This window comes from Trachemys scripta, chromosome 3 (assembly GCF_013100865.1).
Source record: "Trachemys scripta elegans isolate TJP31775 chromosome 3, CAS_Tse_1.0, whole genome shotgun sequence".
NCBI lineage: Eukaryota > Metazoa > Chordata > Testudines > Emydidae > Trachemys > Trachemys scripta.
The window spans coordinates 162,637,944-162,655,895 of NC_048300.1; the positions used below are offsets into that span (position 1 = coordinate 162,637,944).

The following is a 17,952-nucleotide window of genomic DNA, read 5'->3' on the forward strand; positions in this document are numbered from 1 at the left end:
TTGCCACCAAAGACCCAGATGTGCCGCCCCCTTACATGGGCCTCTCCAAGCACCAACTTGCTGCGCTGGTGCCTGAAGCCGGCCCTGGCTGCAACTAAGGGATTTATACCACAGTTAAACTATCACTGAAATGCACTATCACAGCAGGCACATTACACTTCCATTTCATTTATGTATCCCAATTGACTAATTTTGCTTGTGTCTACATGGCCGATGAAGTGAACTCCTTTTTTGCTACTGTTTTATGCCCTACATAGAATATTCCTAAAACAGCTATGGGACAGCACAAAGTTGCTGTTGAAAAGATACAGAAACTGGGTGTTACATTATTTCATGTTTAATTAGTGTGGCTGCATTATTAAACTGTATGTAGCAGTTTATTTTGAATGATACATTAATGCTGAATTACAGTGGAATCTTTATGGAGGCACTGTTCATGTCATATTCACATTACTATCACTAATGTATCATGCTCAGTGGTGTTACAGTAAATAGCACATGAATAATTAATAGTGGGGTGCTAACATAAATTGACCACACTCTCTAATAAGTAGCTCTTCTTTAATAATTTGTTTAGTATTCACTGTAAAATACTTAATTATAATGAATCTATTTTGTCATGTTGTAATGGTGAGTTGCAATTTCATAGGAATTCCAACATAAGTGACAACCCTGCTAGCCTGAACAGGACTGGAGAATTCTTTGGTATTATCAACCCTTAGGATTTGAGTTTTGTATTGTTATTTTTACTTCCCTCACATCATATGATTTTAGAGGCCTTCATCTTTGAGCAATTTGGACCAAATCTGGAAATTCTTATTCATCTATAATTCAGTCCTCAGTCAGACAAAGCTCCCATTTAAGTTCTGTGGAAGCTGTGCCTTAAGGAAGAAATCTTTAAGGATTTGAAACATGCCGCTGCCCGTCCCGAGGCTGTGCTGGTATCTGGAAGGGAGGTTCTGTCACAATCTATAAGGCTAGAGACAGCTGTTGACAGATTTAACTTGCCAAATGTTTAGGTAGATTTATGACAAAGTTTAGCAAGGTAGCTCAAATGACATTGATTTTATAGCAGTCTTTAATACCCACATCTTATAATTTTGGAATTTTATAAACATGGACACAATTGTAGGTGGTTTTCAAAATCATTTTTGGTCAGAGTTTTATTTCATGAAAACAAATGGTGATTTGATCAAGTCATGATCAAAGTCTCAATATATTGGAACCTCAAAATGGTTTCAGTTTTGAATCACCTGTATCTCACGAGAAAAAGACAAAATAGAAGAAACTAAAGAGAATTCAGTTTTGCGAAATGGAGTGTTAGGATATGGTTTGCAAAAGTAAAACAAGGGTTGGTTTGGATATTGCTCTCGTTTTATCCTAGCCACAAAGTTCAGAGTAAGAGAGCAGTTGTATAAATGATCCCTGTTTTTGACTTGTTTCTAAACATTAAGCTATGCAAAATGTATCACATTTTAACATTTTTTAAAAGTTTTCTTAAGAAGCCAGATAATGTCATGCATATCAGTCTAGATACTTTATTGACTGGTAATGGAGAGAAAGAGAGCAAAGATCTGATGAGTCTCTGATCTTTATATTAAAAACAGAAAATTCCATCTATCCTGTTATCCTCTCAGGCCAAAAAATGTGACCAGATTCACCCCAAGGGCAAGAGTTGAGAACTAGTATGAGTGACGTCTAGATCTTGAAACCAATCAATAAAAACAAAAAGCACAACTTTGCCGCTGTGAACACGATGGAAAAGCTCTTCCCTCAGTCCTGGGCAGGATTGGTGCCCAGAGCAGAGCAGTTATTGGCTTGGGAGCAAGAAATAACTCTACTCTCACTGGCACCTTTTTTAACCCCTGCCAGTATGAGGGATGTGCCATGTGCATCCGTACGTGCCTGGGCTTACCGCTGCACACATCCTTCCAGTCATAAAGGGTCAGTAGAAGCCCATTCCAGTCACCCAGAGATCAGCCTCCCGACTCAAACAAGAAAAAGGAAATAGAGAGAAACATATAGGTCAGGTGTATATTCATTCTGTAATGAGTTAGAGATTCTCATTTCAGTGCACACTTTAAATTGAGAGCTTATTACTTCTCTTTAATTTTCTCTCTTTGGACCTACTTAAAATATTTTCAAGCTTTTTGAAACTATGCAAACTATTGTATAAACCTCATTGTTGCAATTTTTACATGAAATGTATTGGGTGTGATTTCAATTTGGATTTTGTTGTTATTGGTAAGTCAGCATTTCAGTTTGAGTGTTCCTGTGAGTATACTTAGCATTTTGTTTGTTTTATAGATTTTATACTTATATTCTGAAACTGTTTGATAGTCTTCAAAAGCTCATTTTGCCATGGTTTCTTTTATCCATTTCAAGGTGCTAAAATGAAAAAAAGAAACAAGTTACTTGTTTAAAGCATGTTTACTTGCCTCCCAAACAAAATAAGAAAATAATCTTGTTCCAGCCATGCTTTTCTCAATACAGGAACAGAAGAAGTTTAAGAAGGTGACTTTAAACCACCATCTTAATACTTCCTCTCAGAGCCGGATTAACCCATAGACTAATAAGGATATAGCTTTAGGCCCTCTTATTTTTAGGCCCTACTGTAGGCCCTCCATTCCATACTGAAGTAACAGCTGAGCAATGGTAGAGGGGCCATCGGAATTTTTTTGTCTCATTAGATATTGCTTTGTACAAATTAATCCATCAAGATGGTGAATTCAATTTATTGTTGTTGTGACTTTGTCTTTGTGGGCTAAGTAAGTGTTTGTGGGTCCAAGCAATATTGAACTTTTTACACAGTAGGCCTACACTTGACAATAGAAACCATGCCTAAGAAAGGAGGATGGCAGAAATTGAAGGAGGCCAAAGAAAGAGGGCAAAGACAAGATGTAGTGTTGAAAGGTACTCCTTCTCTCCTAACATTTTTTCTCCTACTAAGTCTGGTGGTGAGGAAGTCCAGGCGAATACCAGCCCAAGTGAACAGGCTGCACCTGCACCTGATGAAAAGGAGCAGTCTCCTGTGCTTCTCTAGCTTCAGTCTCACCCTACTCATCTGAAGACTTTCCCAGTGATAGTAATATAAAAATATCCTTCTCCACTGATCCAGGCAAGTGGGACAGGACTTCTCAAGATCTCCTTGCCTATTGGACTGAGAAGGGCCCACAGAAATGCCAGAATTTAGATGACAGGTTTGAGAGTGGTTTCAGGTTTCAGAAACTAGATGCTGACTTTTCATTGACAAAGCAAGAGTACACCAATGAGAATCGCTACCCGACCACATCAGTGTTTGAATATGTGAAGCCTAACAAACAGATTGGCAAGTGAGAATGGCTCATCTATTCTAAGAAGAAAGTGCACAGTTTTTATTGCTGCCTGTTTTCTGATATCAATAAGTAGGGAATGTTCTGCAAAGGCTTCAGTGATTGGAAGAATACTGCGTACATTGCATACCATGAGTGAGCAGCGTACATTGTCAGTTAACAGCTACCATGCCCGAAAGAAAGTTAGTGACAGAATTGATACCCAAATGGAAAACCAGTTTTTGGAAGCTCATACTTATTGGAAGAACGTCCTCAAACACATTCTCAGACGCATAGTTGAAACAATAGTTTTTCTTGCTGAGTGTGGTCTGCAATTCTATGGCTCAGATGAGACTTTTGGATTGAAACACAATGGCAATTACCTTGGATTTCTAGAGCTAATTGCTAAGTTTGATCCTTTCTGAGCTCAGCACATCAATGAACATGCAGATCATTGAAAAGGACATTCATCATATCTATCAAAGACTATTTGTGATGAATTCATTGCACTGCTGGCAAAGATGAGGCTATCAGCCATTGTAGATGAGATCAAAGATGTGGGATATTTTTCAGTGTCTGTTGACTCAGCACCAGATATGTAGATCAGCTGACTGTCATCTTGCATTATGTGCTACCTAGTGGACCATTTCGAGACCTTCATAAACATCATCAGCCACACAGGGGCGAAATCGTACCTACTCGATTTCCTCACCGAAAATGGAATTGACATCAGCCTTTGTCGTGGCCAAAGCTACGACAATGCAAGTAATATTAGTGGCAAATAATCAGAAATGCAGGCAAAGATAAAAGAGCACAATGTTTTGGTTGATTACATACCATGTGCTGCACACTCACTCAACCTTGTTGACCAGTCTGCCATGGATGGTTGTGTAGAAGCAATTTCTTTTTTTGGATTTGTCCAAGAATTGTACACTTTTTTCTCTGCATCTACCAGTAATTGGATGACTCTTGGAGATTCACTACTAAAGGGATGACCAGTGCACAAATCACTTCCAGGGACATGGTGGAGTGCCAATGCTGAAGCTGTGAATGCAGTGTTCTGGGATACCCAAACATACTTGAAGTGAGAGCAGGGGTGAAAGTAACTGAGGACACTTACCAGTATGGGGGGGGGGGTGCTCTGGCCCCCGGAAGGGGCAGGACCTCAGGCAGAAGGGGCAGGGCTGGAGGGTCAGCATCCCCCAGATAGCCCTTGGCCCATGCTGCCCAGGGCTCCCGTGTTGATTTAAAGGGCCCAGAGCTCCGGACGCAGCTGCTGCGGTAGCGGCCACTGCATTGGGAGCCCCCCCCCCCCCCCCCCCGCTACCTGCAGGGCCCTTGACAGGGGAGGCAAAAGGGGCAGGGACATTAAAGCGCTACTGCGGCAGCACTTTAATGTGGGCTGGGTATGGGCCGCTGCGGGTTCTTACCAGTATGGAGTACCGGCCCATACCGGCTCACTTTCACCCCTGAGTGCGAGAGAGATTCAAGGATGATGAATCTCAAAAATCAGCAACAAGAAAAGAATTGAAGATTCTGATTGATGAAATGTGCACTTTGGAAATTGGTATTTTGTGTGAGGTCTGGAATGATATACTTCAGCCATTTAGCAGATGCAGTCTAAGCTTGCAAAGAGCTCAGATTGACCTTTCTACTGCTGTAAACCTAATGAGGAGTCTTGGAACTGTTCTTCAACAAATACGGAATAGTTTTGATGAGTATGAAATGCGGGGGCTGCAAGGACTGCTAACCATGAGTATAAGTCAGCCAAATGCCGCAAAAGACAGAATACATGCGACAGTGCAACTGCCCACTCATTCAGTGACAAGGAGGCCTTCAGAGTTAATACCTTCATCACAATCATTGATAAACTGAAGAGGTCATTACAACATCATATCAAGGCTTACGAAAATACTGACAAAACTTTTTGTGTACTGATAATTTTTTTGCTTAACATTTCAAGTTCCGAAATCAGTGACGGTATCAAATGTTTGTGTCAGAAGTACCCAGACGATATCCCGGTAAATTTTACTATACTAAAGAATTTCTTCAGTTTGTTGAATTCACATCACTCCAGATATAGACGAAAGCAAACCTATTTGGATGTACCAAGTTATCACTGAATCCAATGTAATAGAATGTTTCCTAAATGTTGAAGCTGCATTACGGCTGTATTTGTCACAAATGATCACTAGCTGTAGTGGAGAACGTTCCTTCTCTCTTCTAACAAGGGTCAAAAATGTTCTCCGATCCACCATGACTCAAGATCATCTCAGTGCTTTGTCCTTCTTGAGCACTGCGAATGAAATCGTCAGGTCTTTGAATTACAATGACATCATTCATGACTTTGCCACATGAAATTGTTTGTTTGAAGAATTGAGTGTAGTGAGAATAGAATAAACTTGTTAATTTTACATAAATAAATATGTGCATATGCATGTAGATAAATGTTTGAGCATTTTATATTTTTTTTTTGCAATATGTAATTCATACTTAGGCCCTTCCAATCATTAGCCTTAGGCCTCTCATAATCTTAATCCAGCCCTGCTTTCTCCATTCTCTGCTTGCTGTGGGCCTCAAGAGTGTTCTGACATGCCCCAGTGCTTATGTCTGTAAGGGGTCATTTATACAGACTGGAGACACCTGGACACAAATGTAGGTAATTCAGAGCTGAATTCAGCAGAAACTCCTTCCTCTCATAATGTCCCAGTTTAAGAACAAAGAAATTCAATAATTCAAAAATAGCAGCTACTCTGAGTTCTCAGTCACTTTTTAAAAAATCAATTTGGGGCAACATTGAGGTTTGTTCCTTTTCTCCCAATTCCTTTTCAGCATCCCACTTCTCTCTCTCCTTTGTCCCTTTTCCACCGATGTACAAGTAGTAGAGCACTGCTGATTGGTTCAGCAGGAGCACTCATGAAGTTTTAGCCAGGGAGAAAGAGACATAGATGGAAACCAAAACAGACTTTATGCCCAAGAATGCAGCATTCCCCTGTCCACACAAGAACAGCAAGGGCCAGTTAAGCAGCATGGCCCACTACAGGGCCAGACCCTCTGCTCCTCATCCTCAAACTGAAGAACAGACTTTAGCTAAGCCATTAAGAAAGGCGTTCACTGTTCCTAAATTACCTGGGGGTGAGAGGGTGTGGGGGAGGCTTTTAATAGAAACACTCATAAATCCTTAAATCCCTAGATCACATTTGAAAAGTGCTCATGTAATTCAGGTTGAAAAATAAGGAACTTAAGTCAAATATGACAATTTGATTGTGAGGAGTTTTTCTGAGCTATTAAACAATAAATTAATTCTAATATATATATTTTTACAATCTAAATACAGTTCCATGCCCAGAAAAGTCCTTCGTACTTTTTTACATGCAGTGTGTATATATATATTTTTAATCACTGCCTCTTCAACTCACACTCAAACTCAACATGCTACCTATATAGTCTGATGAGAACAAAGTAGTTCTATTTTCAGTCTAAATCAGGAATAACATGCTGTTTCTTTCTTTTTCTTTTTTCTTTTTTCTTTCTTTTTTTTTTTTTAAATCTTTAAGCCTCAAACCATTGTGAACAAGTTAGCAGACTCCCCCCTATGCCCTTCCTGGAGCATATCTCAAGAAGCAGGTTGCTTTGTCCTTTTGGATGCTAGTTTCCTTTCATTTATTTTGACTTGTAAGGAATTAGCATGGTGTTGGCTTCAGAGCAAATTCCCTACTAGTTTCATGTATTTATGTCCCATTTACCAAAGACAGACTTTTACAAATTTTCCCGATGCCTTTATTAAAACAATTCTCATCACTAAGTGTTTAGGTTTACTTGCATAATGTATTTAAGATACTTGAACAAGTTGAGAGTGTGGCTATAATAATTTATTCTAACTACAATATCTAGCATGCAAATATTATTTGATCCTAAATACATAAGGTGAAAATGAGAATTAGTACATAGAACTTTTCCCTATGAGAAGAGAGAGAGATATTACTGACTGGATTGATTCGCCCAAACTGTGGGTCTTCGTGAGCCAGTTTTCAAAGTGATTATTCACTGGGAGAAAATGTATATTATATACAAAAGAGGAGAATGTGAATGACTGTATCAGTTATTTAGTAGTTGCATTAGCTGCTTTGCACAGAAGGTGTTGCTGTGGATGGCAGTAGCTTTAAACAAAACAAAACACTTCTAAATTAAAGAAAAATGAGAAGACAGACTAAGAGACTTCAAAGATAAATGTTGCATCGGTTGTAAATTTTAAGAAATCTACCTTATGTTATTTCATATGTACCTCATGTGGCTCTGTACATGTTCACAGTACTATATAGTGGCAGATCAGCATGAAACAGATCATACATCCATGTCCTGAAGGGCATAAAATGGAAGGGTCTGATTCTGCAAATATAGAATATGGGACCAGATCCCCAGCAGGTGTAAATTAATGTAGCTCCAGTAACTTGACTATAGCTACATTGATTTGCACTAGCTGAGTCAGTGGCCCAAACTGTTTATAGAATCATAGATTCCAAAGCCTGATGGGCCCTTAATAATCATCTAGTCCTACTTCCAGTATAACACAGGTCATAGAACTTCCCCAAAATAATTCCTAGAACATATATTTTAGGGGAAAATATTCTGATCTTGATTTAAAAATTTTCAGTGATCAAGAATCCACCATGACGTTTGGTGAACCATTGTCAGGATTCTTTTTTTCCTAATTTACCTAAAAAACTCCTTGTCATTAAGATTAATAGGGATTACTCCAGTAGTAATTACTGTGTCCATTAGTGTTTATGGGATGAGGTCCTAAAATCATAAAGACAAAGGGAATATTGTGGAGTGAAGCATGGGTGGAACATAAGGAGGAAAAGGATATAGTTGGTATTTGCATAGATGTAAGTAGAGATGAAGTTAATAGAAGGTGGCTTCAAGGACCTTGAATTTCATATGGAAGACGAGTGACTGTTGTTCCCATTCAGGGATTTTCACATAGCTCTAATGTATAGACAAATGGTTTCCTGTCTCCACGAGTTTGGCAAGGCTGGTTTTGTCACCATCGTTGTTCACTATTGGTCAATACTGGATTGGTCAATGGATAAACTTGAAGAGGCACCTGTTGGTGTCATTGAGCTGACCACCATTATCATTTGAATTCTTGAATATGTCAGTGACTTTGTCTTGTTGGATCAGTTTGGTGAATCACTACAGCTCCTGGCAGATTTTGTCAGGAAAGAAGCAGCACACATTGGTCTGGTTATTAATCTGGATGAAACTAAGTCCTTGGCCATTACCATCAAGCAGACTCCAGCTCCAGATTACAACCATCTTAGTATTAACCTATCTAGATAGGGCATCGAGCAGGTGGCAATTGTGAAATATTTGGGTAGAATCATAGTACTGGAGGATGCTATAAAGATGCAGACACTTGTATAAGCAGCAGCTGCTGTTATGTTTCGAGCCCTTCAGCAACCTCTGTGGGGACATCATGACATCAAACATTTTAGGAAGCAGAGGATCTAAAAACTCATGGTTATGACAACTCTATTGTATGGAAGTGAAACATGGGTGCTGAGGAAGGCTGAAGAACACCGGACTGACATTTTCAGTTCTTGTTGTCTTCCTCAGATGCTCCATCTCAAAAGTCAGGCCAACATCAGAAAGGAGGATATTCAAAGCCTAATCCAGCAACTATCTCAGTCAGCATGGGTTTTATTTCAGTGGCTTCGTTGATATGGACATTGTTGCAGTTATGACAATATCCTGGACAAACCTTATGAATTAATTTAAACCTTGCTGAATTAATTTTAAGTATTTTGGGAGTCCATTTTTTTAAAAATGTTTGTGTACCATTGTATGATTGTATAGAACTTCTTTAGGAGGAAGACAGAATGAATGCAATCTTGCAAAATATTAGGAACTTTAATGGGCTTTTTGAAATTGTGAACTTTTAAAATTAAGTGAATTTCCCAGGAAATCTCTAGAAGGAGTGTGTATGCTAATATAATTCCTCTGGTTATCATCTTCTTTGAAGCTTCACCCTGGAGTGTGGACCCATTTTCTTCCTGATGACCTATTCAAAGAGCCAAACTGGATAAATGAATGGCAATCTTACTCATGAGGTTGCTTGTTTTTAGCTGAAGTTGTGATGAACTTGTGACCACAGGAAAAACTACTGATCATCAACCAGAATCCATGTTGGAGTTTGGGTGATCTCTAATAAGCTTATTAGCATGTGTGTGTGTTCTTTTATTGTTTTTAATAAGTCCTCTCTATTTCTTGTATTTTAAGAATAAAATGTGCTTGTTTAGAAATAGCTATGTGGTAGCTTAACTGTGAAAATTACACTGTGCCATCTCTGAAGAGAAGGCAAAATAGCCTCCTTAGGCAGCCTGTATTTTGCTGGGAATATCATAGGGTAGGCTGGGAACTCTTCAGCCTTGAAATACCTCGGTTGGAAGGGATAAATACATATCTTTTCACCCAAGAGAGGCAAGAGCTGGGCAGCTGGAAGCATGATAGTGGGTTCCCCCTGCTGGATCACTGAGGGATAATACAGGTGCAGTTGCCCTGAACTGTGATAAACTGATTATTAGAATGGAAGACCAATGAATTCCAAAGTTTGTGTACCAAGCAATACCTCTACACAGCTGACAATCACCTGGATGCCAAAAGCTTTGGTGGCACAATAAGACTGTCAGTGGTGGACATAAACTGAATATACAACCAGACCATCTTAAGTATCTTGCTAAAGAGTAATTCAGGTGGTCCTCAATTGGCAAGAAGACCATGCCTCTGCAATTTTCCATGATGATGATGGAGTGGGATCTGGTTAAGGGGAACTTTGCCCTAGACTGTGATTTTAATAAATTAGAGGGGTCAGGGAAGAGGGTATGGTTGTAAATATTGTGGAACATATTTTGGAAAACAAAGGGGTCATAACAACTTGGTAAATTTATTTTTTGAATCCTCATACTTCCCCATCTATTGTTTCCAGCTTTTGGTTTTCATCATGTCTACCTTTAGATTGTATACTCTTTGGGGTAGGAAATGTGTCTAGACATATCTTCAATAAAGCCTCTTGAACACAGTGGCCACTAAGAAATAATAATGATCATGGTTTCTTCCCCATTAAAATAATAAGTCTTTATAGAAGTCAGCTTCCTAATTGGAAATCATATTTAATAGGTTTACAGTTGTTATTGCTTTTCAAGCTTAGTTCAGTGTTAATTTTGTATTACTTCACAGATATTAATACTGCAGGGCTACACCTGTTTTGTTTGTAGTACCTACTGGTATCATGTATGTCTTCCTGGTTATCATTTGATTACTGCAGGTAAATTATTTTTAGAAAAGTACTTTACAGCCAATGAGTTTTAGTTCTTTGGAGAAGATAGAGAGGCAACATGAATTGGGCCTAAGGAAACAAAGATATATGTATTCCTCAAGGAGTATTTTCATATCAATCTTTATCTGAGCAGACCCCTCTTTCTGGAAAAATTTGTATAGGGTACCTGAACTTTCTACATGAGATAAGATTTTCTCAGTCTACTGCAGATTTTTTGTTAATTATTTACAAACAGAAGTCATCTGCAGTGATTCTTCACTGGATAAGTACTAATTTAAATGAAGTTCATAATGTTAAATTAAATGATAAATTCAGAAATATATGAAGTTCTATTTGTGTCAACACGTTGGGTTTTGCATCTACTGACTGTAATAATGGCACTGTATAGAATTGATTTCATATACTTAATTAGTTCCTTTCATAGATTCAGTAGGTTAAATCAGCATATTTATGACCATGTATAATATCTCTTGTATATGTGATAGAGCTTTTGTCAGGAGAAGATATCTTGCCCTGACTTGGCTTGTGGAATTTATCTAAGATATCTTTTCTACCTATGACTATTAACTCAGTGGCAGATTCTCCAATCTACTAAAACTTCTTTGTGCCATATATGCAGGACAAAGTGGCCTTAAGTTTGGCTGGAGATATCCATGGGAGAATCCCGCGGATAGGAAAGCTATCTGCTGGTGCAGGTGGCTCTGCTACCTACTCTAACTTCAGTCCCCCTTACCCTGAATAAAGGCAGTGCAACATTTGGGCAGGATGAGGAGGGGAGGAAGCATGATGAAGTAGAGCTCCACTACATTTGATCCTCCACAAGCCGGGACTGACCTCTAACTTATGCCAAGATGGGATGGCCCTGAATCAAGGAGTCACAACCCAGCTCCCTGATGTTTCCATTCTCCATACTATCTAAACAGATCTCAAATAGAGAGCAGAATCAAGACTTATATGTAAGATAGTCAATGTCTTCTCTTTCTTCTTGTTGTAATTGTTGGGAATATGTAAAGAAATTGATTGTAGCAGAGGAATTTAAAAACAAACACTGCAATATTCTTTAGGAGCCAGAAACTTCCAAAGTTGATAGTACCTGTCAAGACCATACTTGGTTTTGGAGTCAGTCTTTTGGCAATTGATTATTTATATATAGATATAATATATGCATTTCTCCATGAGGATGTTCCCAGAAAAAAATGCATTAAAATTCCAGATAACATTATGTTAAATTTTCAAAAGGGATCTCTAAACTTGTACCTCAAAATTATGCTTAGACCAACTTACAAATGCACATTCCCATTTGGAAGTGTGAATGGGTGCATTAGTTTAGAAACAACCTTTAACGTGACCTAAGAATCTATTTTAAATCCACACATAGTATTTGAAATACCTGTGGTTGGAGGTTTACAATTTCTTAGCTATTATTTCATTTGATGTAGGTTTGGGTCTGGCTCAGCATTTTTCACTCAGAACAATACACTTCACTCAGAACAATACACCGTATTTTATTTTTGCCTCATATCTAAGTCTTAATATTCAGTCCAATATAAATTATATATTTTAAAGTTCCTGTCGTATCTACATACCAGTTTGTGACTGTAGTTCAGAACAGGTAAATATAGTTCTGTATTTTTTTCCAAAGCTGCTAATATTTAGATTATCTGTTTTTAAACAGTATTTCATTCTTTTCTCCTCTGCTTAAATCCTGAGTTTTGAAGTTATTTGTGACCGAGCATATCTATATTGCATTCTTGATATACTTTTGTTACCCTTCAATCAGAAAACAAGCTAAGTCCACAGCCTAAACCTTCACCTCATGCTGCACACCTTCCTTTCCAGACTGGCAATAAAACAACACTCTTTACTGCTGAGAGGGAAGGGAAGGTCTTTTCTGTCCACCCTCCAGACTGCTGGGAGAAGGCTTCATCCACTTTTTGGTTGTGAAGGAGGGTAGCTGTTGATTTCATCATTGGCAGATGTCAGCAGCTTCTTTGTTGCTGATGGAAGAAATTGTTCCAATAGCTATCATACTGTCAGATTTTTGTTTTTTACCTTAGGACTTTACTCTCCATTTTGTCTAGTATTTTTATCAGGTAAAAGAGGGAGTCAATGTGGTCAGTGCTCCCCTTATTTCTGCCTAAAACCAGAATAAAGATAAAGTACAGAAGCAACATATTTCTCTCAAATAGTCTCTATTGCTTATGTATTATAAAAGAGACAGTGTTAGGTTTGAATATAATCATTATTTTATTTTCTTGAAATGAATAATCCACCTTTTTAATTTATTTTAATGTGCCTATTTCCTTTAGCTGAATGTGGAGCAAGTGTCTCTGGAAATGAAGGAACATTGCTGTCTCCAAATTTTCCATCCAATTATGACAACAACCACGAATGCATCTATAAAATTGAAACAGAGGCTGGTAAAGGGATCCATCTTAGAGCCAGGACCTTTCAACTGCATGAAGGAGACATTGTTAAGGTAAAAGAAAATTTGTTTCATTGTCTACTACCCTCTCCCCTCACTTTACATGAGCAATTGGTGTGTGTGTGTGTGTGTGTGTGTGTGTATGTATGGAAATGAAATAGAGAATGAAATTTTATACATACATACATACATATGATATAAATTTAATTCTCTATTTCATTTGTATTTAATATAAAGAAAGATGATACCGGTCAGCTGTGATTTATATGCGTGCATGTGTGTAAATACACACACACATATAGATGTATAGATAGATATACATCTCTCTCTCGCTATATATATATATACATCTATCTAGATCTATGTGTGTGTGTATGTGTGTGTGTGTATAGGTGTGTGTGTGTGTTTAAAATACTATATTTTGCTACATATAATATAACCCATAGCTGACTGGCAACACCTTTTTTATATTAAATGCAAATGAAATAGGGAAGTGCATTAAGATTGCAATACAGCAAGTAGAAATATGATGCTATTATAATGATGACGATGAAAAGAAAACCTAAATTGTGAACCTGAATAATTTAAGAAATTGATTTCTATCCAAAGTGAACATGTTTATATCTACAGAGTCGTGAGTACTTCGTGAGGGCAGTATCTAATCCTGGATGCCCCTTTTATTCTTAAAATTTTGCTTTTCCATTTTTTTTAACCTGTGCAATAATATTAATTAAGACATAACCAAATAATGAATATCCATCTCATCATTGAAAAATGTGAGGAGTATAATCACCCAACGATCATGTGCTTTATTGACTACACAGAAGTGTTTGATACCATCCAACATGACTAACTTTTGCGGATAGTGGCTGGTATGGGGATTTCAAAGCACTCATTGAACTCATCACAAGTGTAGAGGTTGGAAATAGCTTTGAGAAAGTTATTGAAAGAATGGTGGAAGATCATCATCGTAGGAGATAACCAGCGAGGAGATGGATGGATGTGTATGGCAGATCACTGGAAGTTATCAGTGCTCAAAATTTCGTAAAGGCTTCTGAAAATTCCATGATGCACTGTCATTCATACATGAATAAATGTATTGAACAATGATAATTTAATTTATAAGTATTTTCTTTGCTCAATTGAGAAGAGAAGAGCTATACTACTGTTGTTAGTGCTGTGGAGTGTTGTTAAGGCTGCTAAGTGCTGCTGTTCCTGGAGCTCCAGTGTTAGCTGCACTACAGAGAGTGCAGCTGGCAGATTCAGCAGACCTTGATGTTGTTCATAAAGAAAGACCATAGGTTAGGTTTGGTGATGAAGGCACTTGGCCAGGTTAATTGTCGACAAAGCACAGTACTATTGCCCTGGCTCAATGGTTACAGGTACACTAACACATGTATTCTCGCAACAATGGTACCAATTCAATCAGCACACCACGAAGCTGTCCCCTAGACTTGTACAAAGATACCCCTCCTATGTCTTCTCTTTTTATACATTGATACAGACAAGTTACATATTACATTCTATATGTTGCTACCATCCTTGAATCTGCCAGTTTGAACAAAACATTTCCATCCATTACCAATATTCCCATCATTATTATTGCTTGCTGTGTGCTCCACAGTATGTGAGAGTAAGGGGGGACTTTTATGGCGGGCTGGGAGGTTGAGGCAAATTGCCTGGCCACTGATTACGCGCAGCCTGACCCTAGGGTGGTTAGAAGAGCACAGCATGGCGCGCTGTGCATCAGAGAAGCTTTGAAAACCAGTTTCATGACTGACCAGGCTACGGTGAGAAAGTTCTGTTTGTTTCTCCTTGATGAAAATCTGCCCCCTTGGTTCACTCTACTTCCCTGTAAGCCAATCGCCCTCCCCTCCCCCCTTTGATCTCCACTTGCAGAGGCAATAAAGTAATTGTTTCAAATTCAGCAACAGAGGGTCCTGTGGCACCTTTAAGACTAACAGAAGTATTGGGAGCATAAGCTTTCGTGGGTAAGAACCTCACTTCTTTAAATTCATGCATTTTTCATTATTTTGTCACACAAATGGGGGGATAACTGACCAGGTAGCCTGGGAGGAGTGGGGAAGAAGGAAAGCACAGGGGTGGGGTAGTTGTAGGGGCACCCCCTAGAATGGCATGCAGCTCATCATAGTAGCAGCATGTCTGGGTCTCTGACCCAGAGCGGCCGTTTGCCTCTCTGGTTCTTTGGTAGGCTTCACGCAGCACTGCTGCGGGTCCCTGTTATAACCTCTGTCCTGCATGCCTTGGAGATTTTTTCAAATATTTCGGCATTTCATCTTTTGGAACGGAGTTCAGATAGCACGGATTCGTCTCCCCATACAGCGATCAGATGCAGTACCTCCCGTTCAGAGCTCTTTTGCGATTCTTGGACTCCATGGTCACCTATGCTGATGACCTCTGCATGGTCACCTGTGCTGATCAGCTCACTACACTGGCCAAACAGGAAATGAAATTCAAAAGTTCGCGAGCTTTTCCTGTTTACCTGGCCAGTGCATCTGAGTTGAGAGTGCTGTCCAGAGCAGCCACAATGGAGCACTCTGGGATAGTTTCCGGAGGCCAATATTGTTGAATTGTGTCCACACTACCCCAAATTCGACCCAGCAGGGTCGATTTCAGTGCTAATCCCCTCGTTGGGGAGGTGTACAGAAATCAATATTAAGAGCCCTTTAAGTCAACAAAAATAGCTTCGTCGTTTGGATGGGTGCAGGGTTAAATCAATATAACGCTGCTAAATTCGACCTAAATTCGTAGTGCAGACCAGGGCTTTGTCTACACCAAATTTTAAACCCAGAGGAGTGAGTCTCTGAGGCCAGGGTCCAGAGACTCAGACTCATGCTGTGGTGTTAAAAACAGCTGTGTAGACTTTGGACTCAGGCTACCAAATTGGTCAGTTCCTTTATTGACAACATACTACAGGATCAACCAGAGAAGTTTTGGGTTATCCTCTCTGAAGGGCAGCTGATTTGAAGAACAGCATTGCTGGGGTCCTTGGATACAGTCGATATGGTGGCCCATTCCATATCCACACCAGTCATTATGCACCATTCTTCCTTGCTTAAAGCCTTTGGAATCCTGGGAGAAGTTCAAAAGACTGGTGAGGGTTTCCCCTGTGATGGAATAAAGCAGTTTAGTGAATCTACAAACAAATCCTTACATTTCTTGAAGGATTCAAGGGCCATGCTTTGCTCAGTGGGAATCTATATCTCTGCAAACAAAAATAATTTAGTAGATCACAGAAAGCACAAAGATCCCATCCTGCTCAGTTTCCGACCTGTCAAAGAATAGAAGTCCTTAAAAGACTGCCATTTAAGAAAAGACCTCCAGCCTTCATGGTAACAACAGTGTAGCCTTCAACTTTGAGCAAACACTCATTTTGATGGTTTGATCAGGGTTGTGAACTGTCCCACCATCTGGATCATCAGCTGCACTGTTTTACACATCTCCTCCAACCCATTGTGGAGCACCTTTCTCATCTCATTTAATTTTATTCCATCCGTCACCATGCCTCAGCGGGTCACAGCTCAGGATACCAGATTTAGGACAAACTGGTGAGAAATAGGGCAGGTTCACCCCAAAGTGAGATACACCAAGCCAGTAACAAAAGTAAAATTCTGTCTCACCATACTGGTTAACAAGAAGTCAAAAATGGAATCTCCTTAGGCATTCGAGCACTTATTTAATCACCCAGACACTAGACCTTATGATGAGTGGTTATTGAAAACCAGTTTAATCAAACAAAGGGTCCTTCTGATCCCTAGAGATCAGCCACACAACCTGGTCAATAGATATCTCAGATCTTACCCAATAATCACACCGTTGGCAATCTAATATCTAAAAGGTTTATTTATAAGAGACGAGAGTTAAAATGGTCAAATAGATCATATACATGCAATAATGGCTATGCTCTTATATCAGGTTTGTAGCAGTGATGATACAGACTGCTGGCTTGTAAAGTCTCTGGTAACTTCCAAAAGATTGGAAGGTCCTCAGTCCATTGCTGGGAATGCTTCTTTTACTGTAAATCCATTGTCCAGAGATCAGAGCAGGAAAGAGGCAAAATGGAGATGTTTTCGGGTTTTTTATATCTACTCCCATGTGGAGGGGATGCTCTCAGTCTTAGTTTGTGGGAAATTACAGGCACAAGATGGAGTCCAGGGTCACATGAGCTAGTCACATGCACTTTCATGATGACTCATCGGCGCAGCCATTACCCATATTCTGTCTAAAGCATCCGCAGGGAGCTCACTGGGTGGGGACAAGCTTCTTTTATGGCCCATTGTGTTCTGTAATGGGCCATCAAATTGAATAGTCCATTCACAATGTGCTGGCTAGACTGGATGTAAACTACCTTGTGCCTGTTAACCCAGAAGCAAACACATTTGAAATACTGGTACATAGTCAATATTCATAACTTTAGATACAAAGATTATACATGCAAAACGTCCAGATTTATTTGAAAGGAAAAATTTCTGCTCAGCAAGTCTTCACTTTACATATCTCTAATTATTAGACCTCGTTAACGGCAAATGACTACCTAAATTGGCATAAAGAAGAACAGGAGTACTTGTGGCACCTTAGAGACTAACAAATTTATTAGAGCATAAGCTTTCGTGGGCTACAACCCACTTCTTCGGATGCATATAGAGTGAATGACCTAGGGGAAATGTGGTGAGAATCTGAAACATTTGTTTCCATACCTCTTTCTTCAAAACCAAATTATCATTCAAAATTTGGTAGGGACATAATATGTTTTGTGCAGCAGAAGAGATGCATCTATTCATAGACTCATAGACTTTAAGGTCAGAAGGGACCATTATGATCATCTGGTCTGACCTCCCGCATGATGCAGGCCACAA

At 39.2% G+C, this 17,952-nt stretch overlaps 1 protein-coding gene across 1 annotated transcript in view; it reads left to right on the forward strand.

Annotated features, from left to right (window-relative positions):
* LOC117875514 (CUB and sushi domain-containing protein 1-like) overlaps positions 1 to 17,952 on the forward strand; it is a 1,845,931-nt gene that overhangs the window by 1,434,152 nt on the left and 393,827 nt on the right. Inside the window, exon 20 of the mRNA XM_034766897.1 lies at positions 12,960 to 13,129. Within this exon, the coding sequence (XP_034622788.1) occupies positions 12,960 to 13,129 (170 nt within the window). The remainder of the gene's footprint in view (positions 1 to 12,959; positions 13,130 to 17,952) is intronic.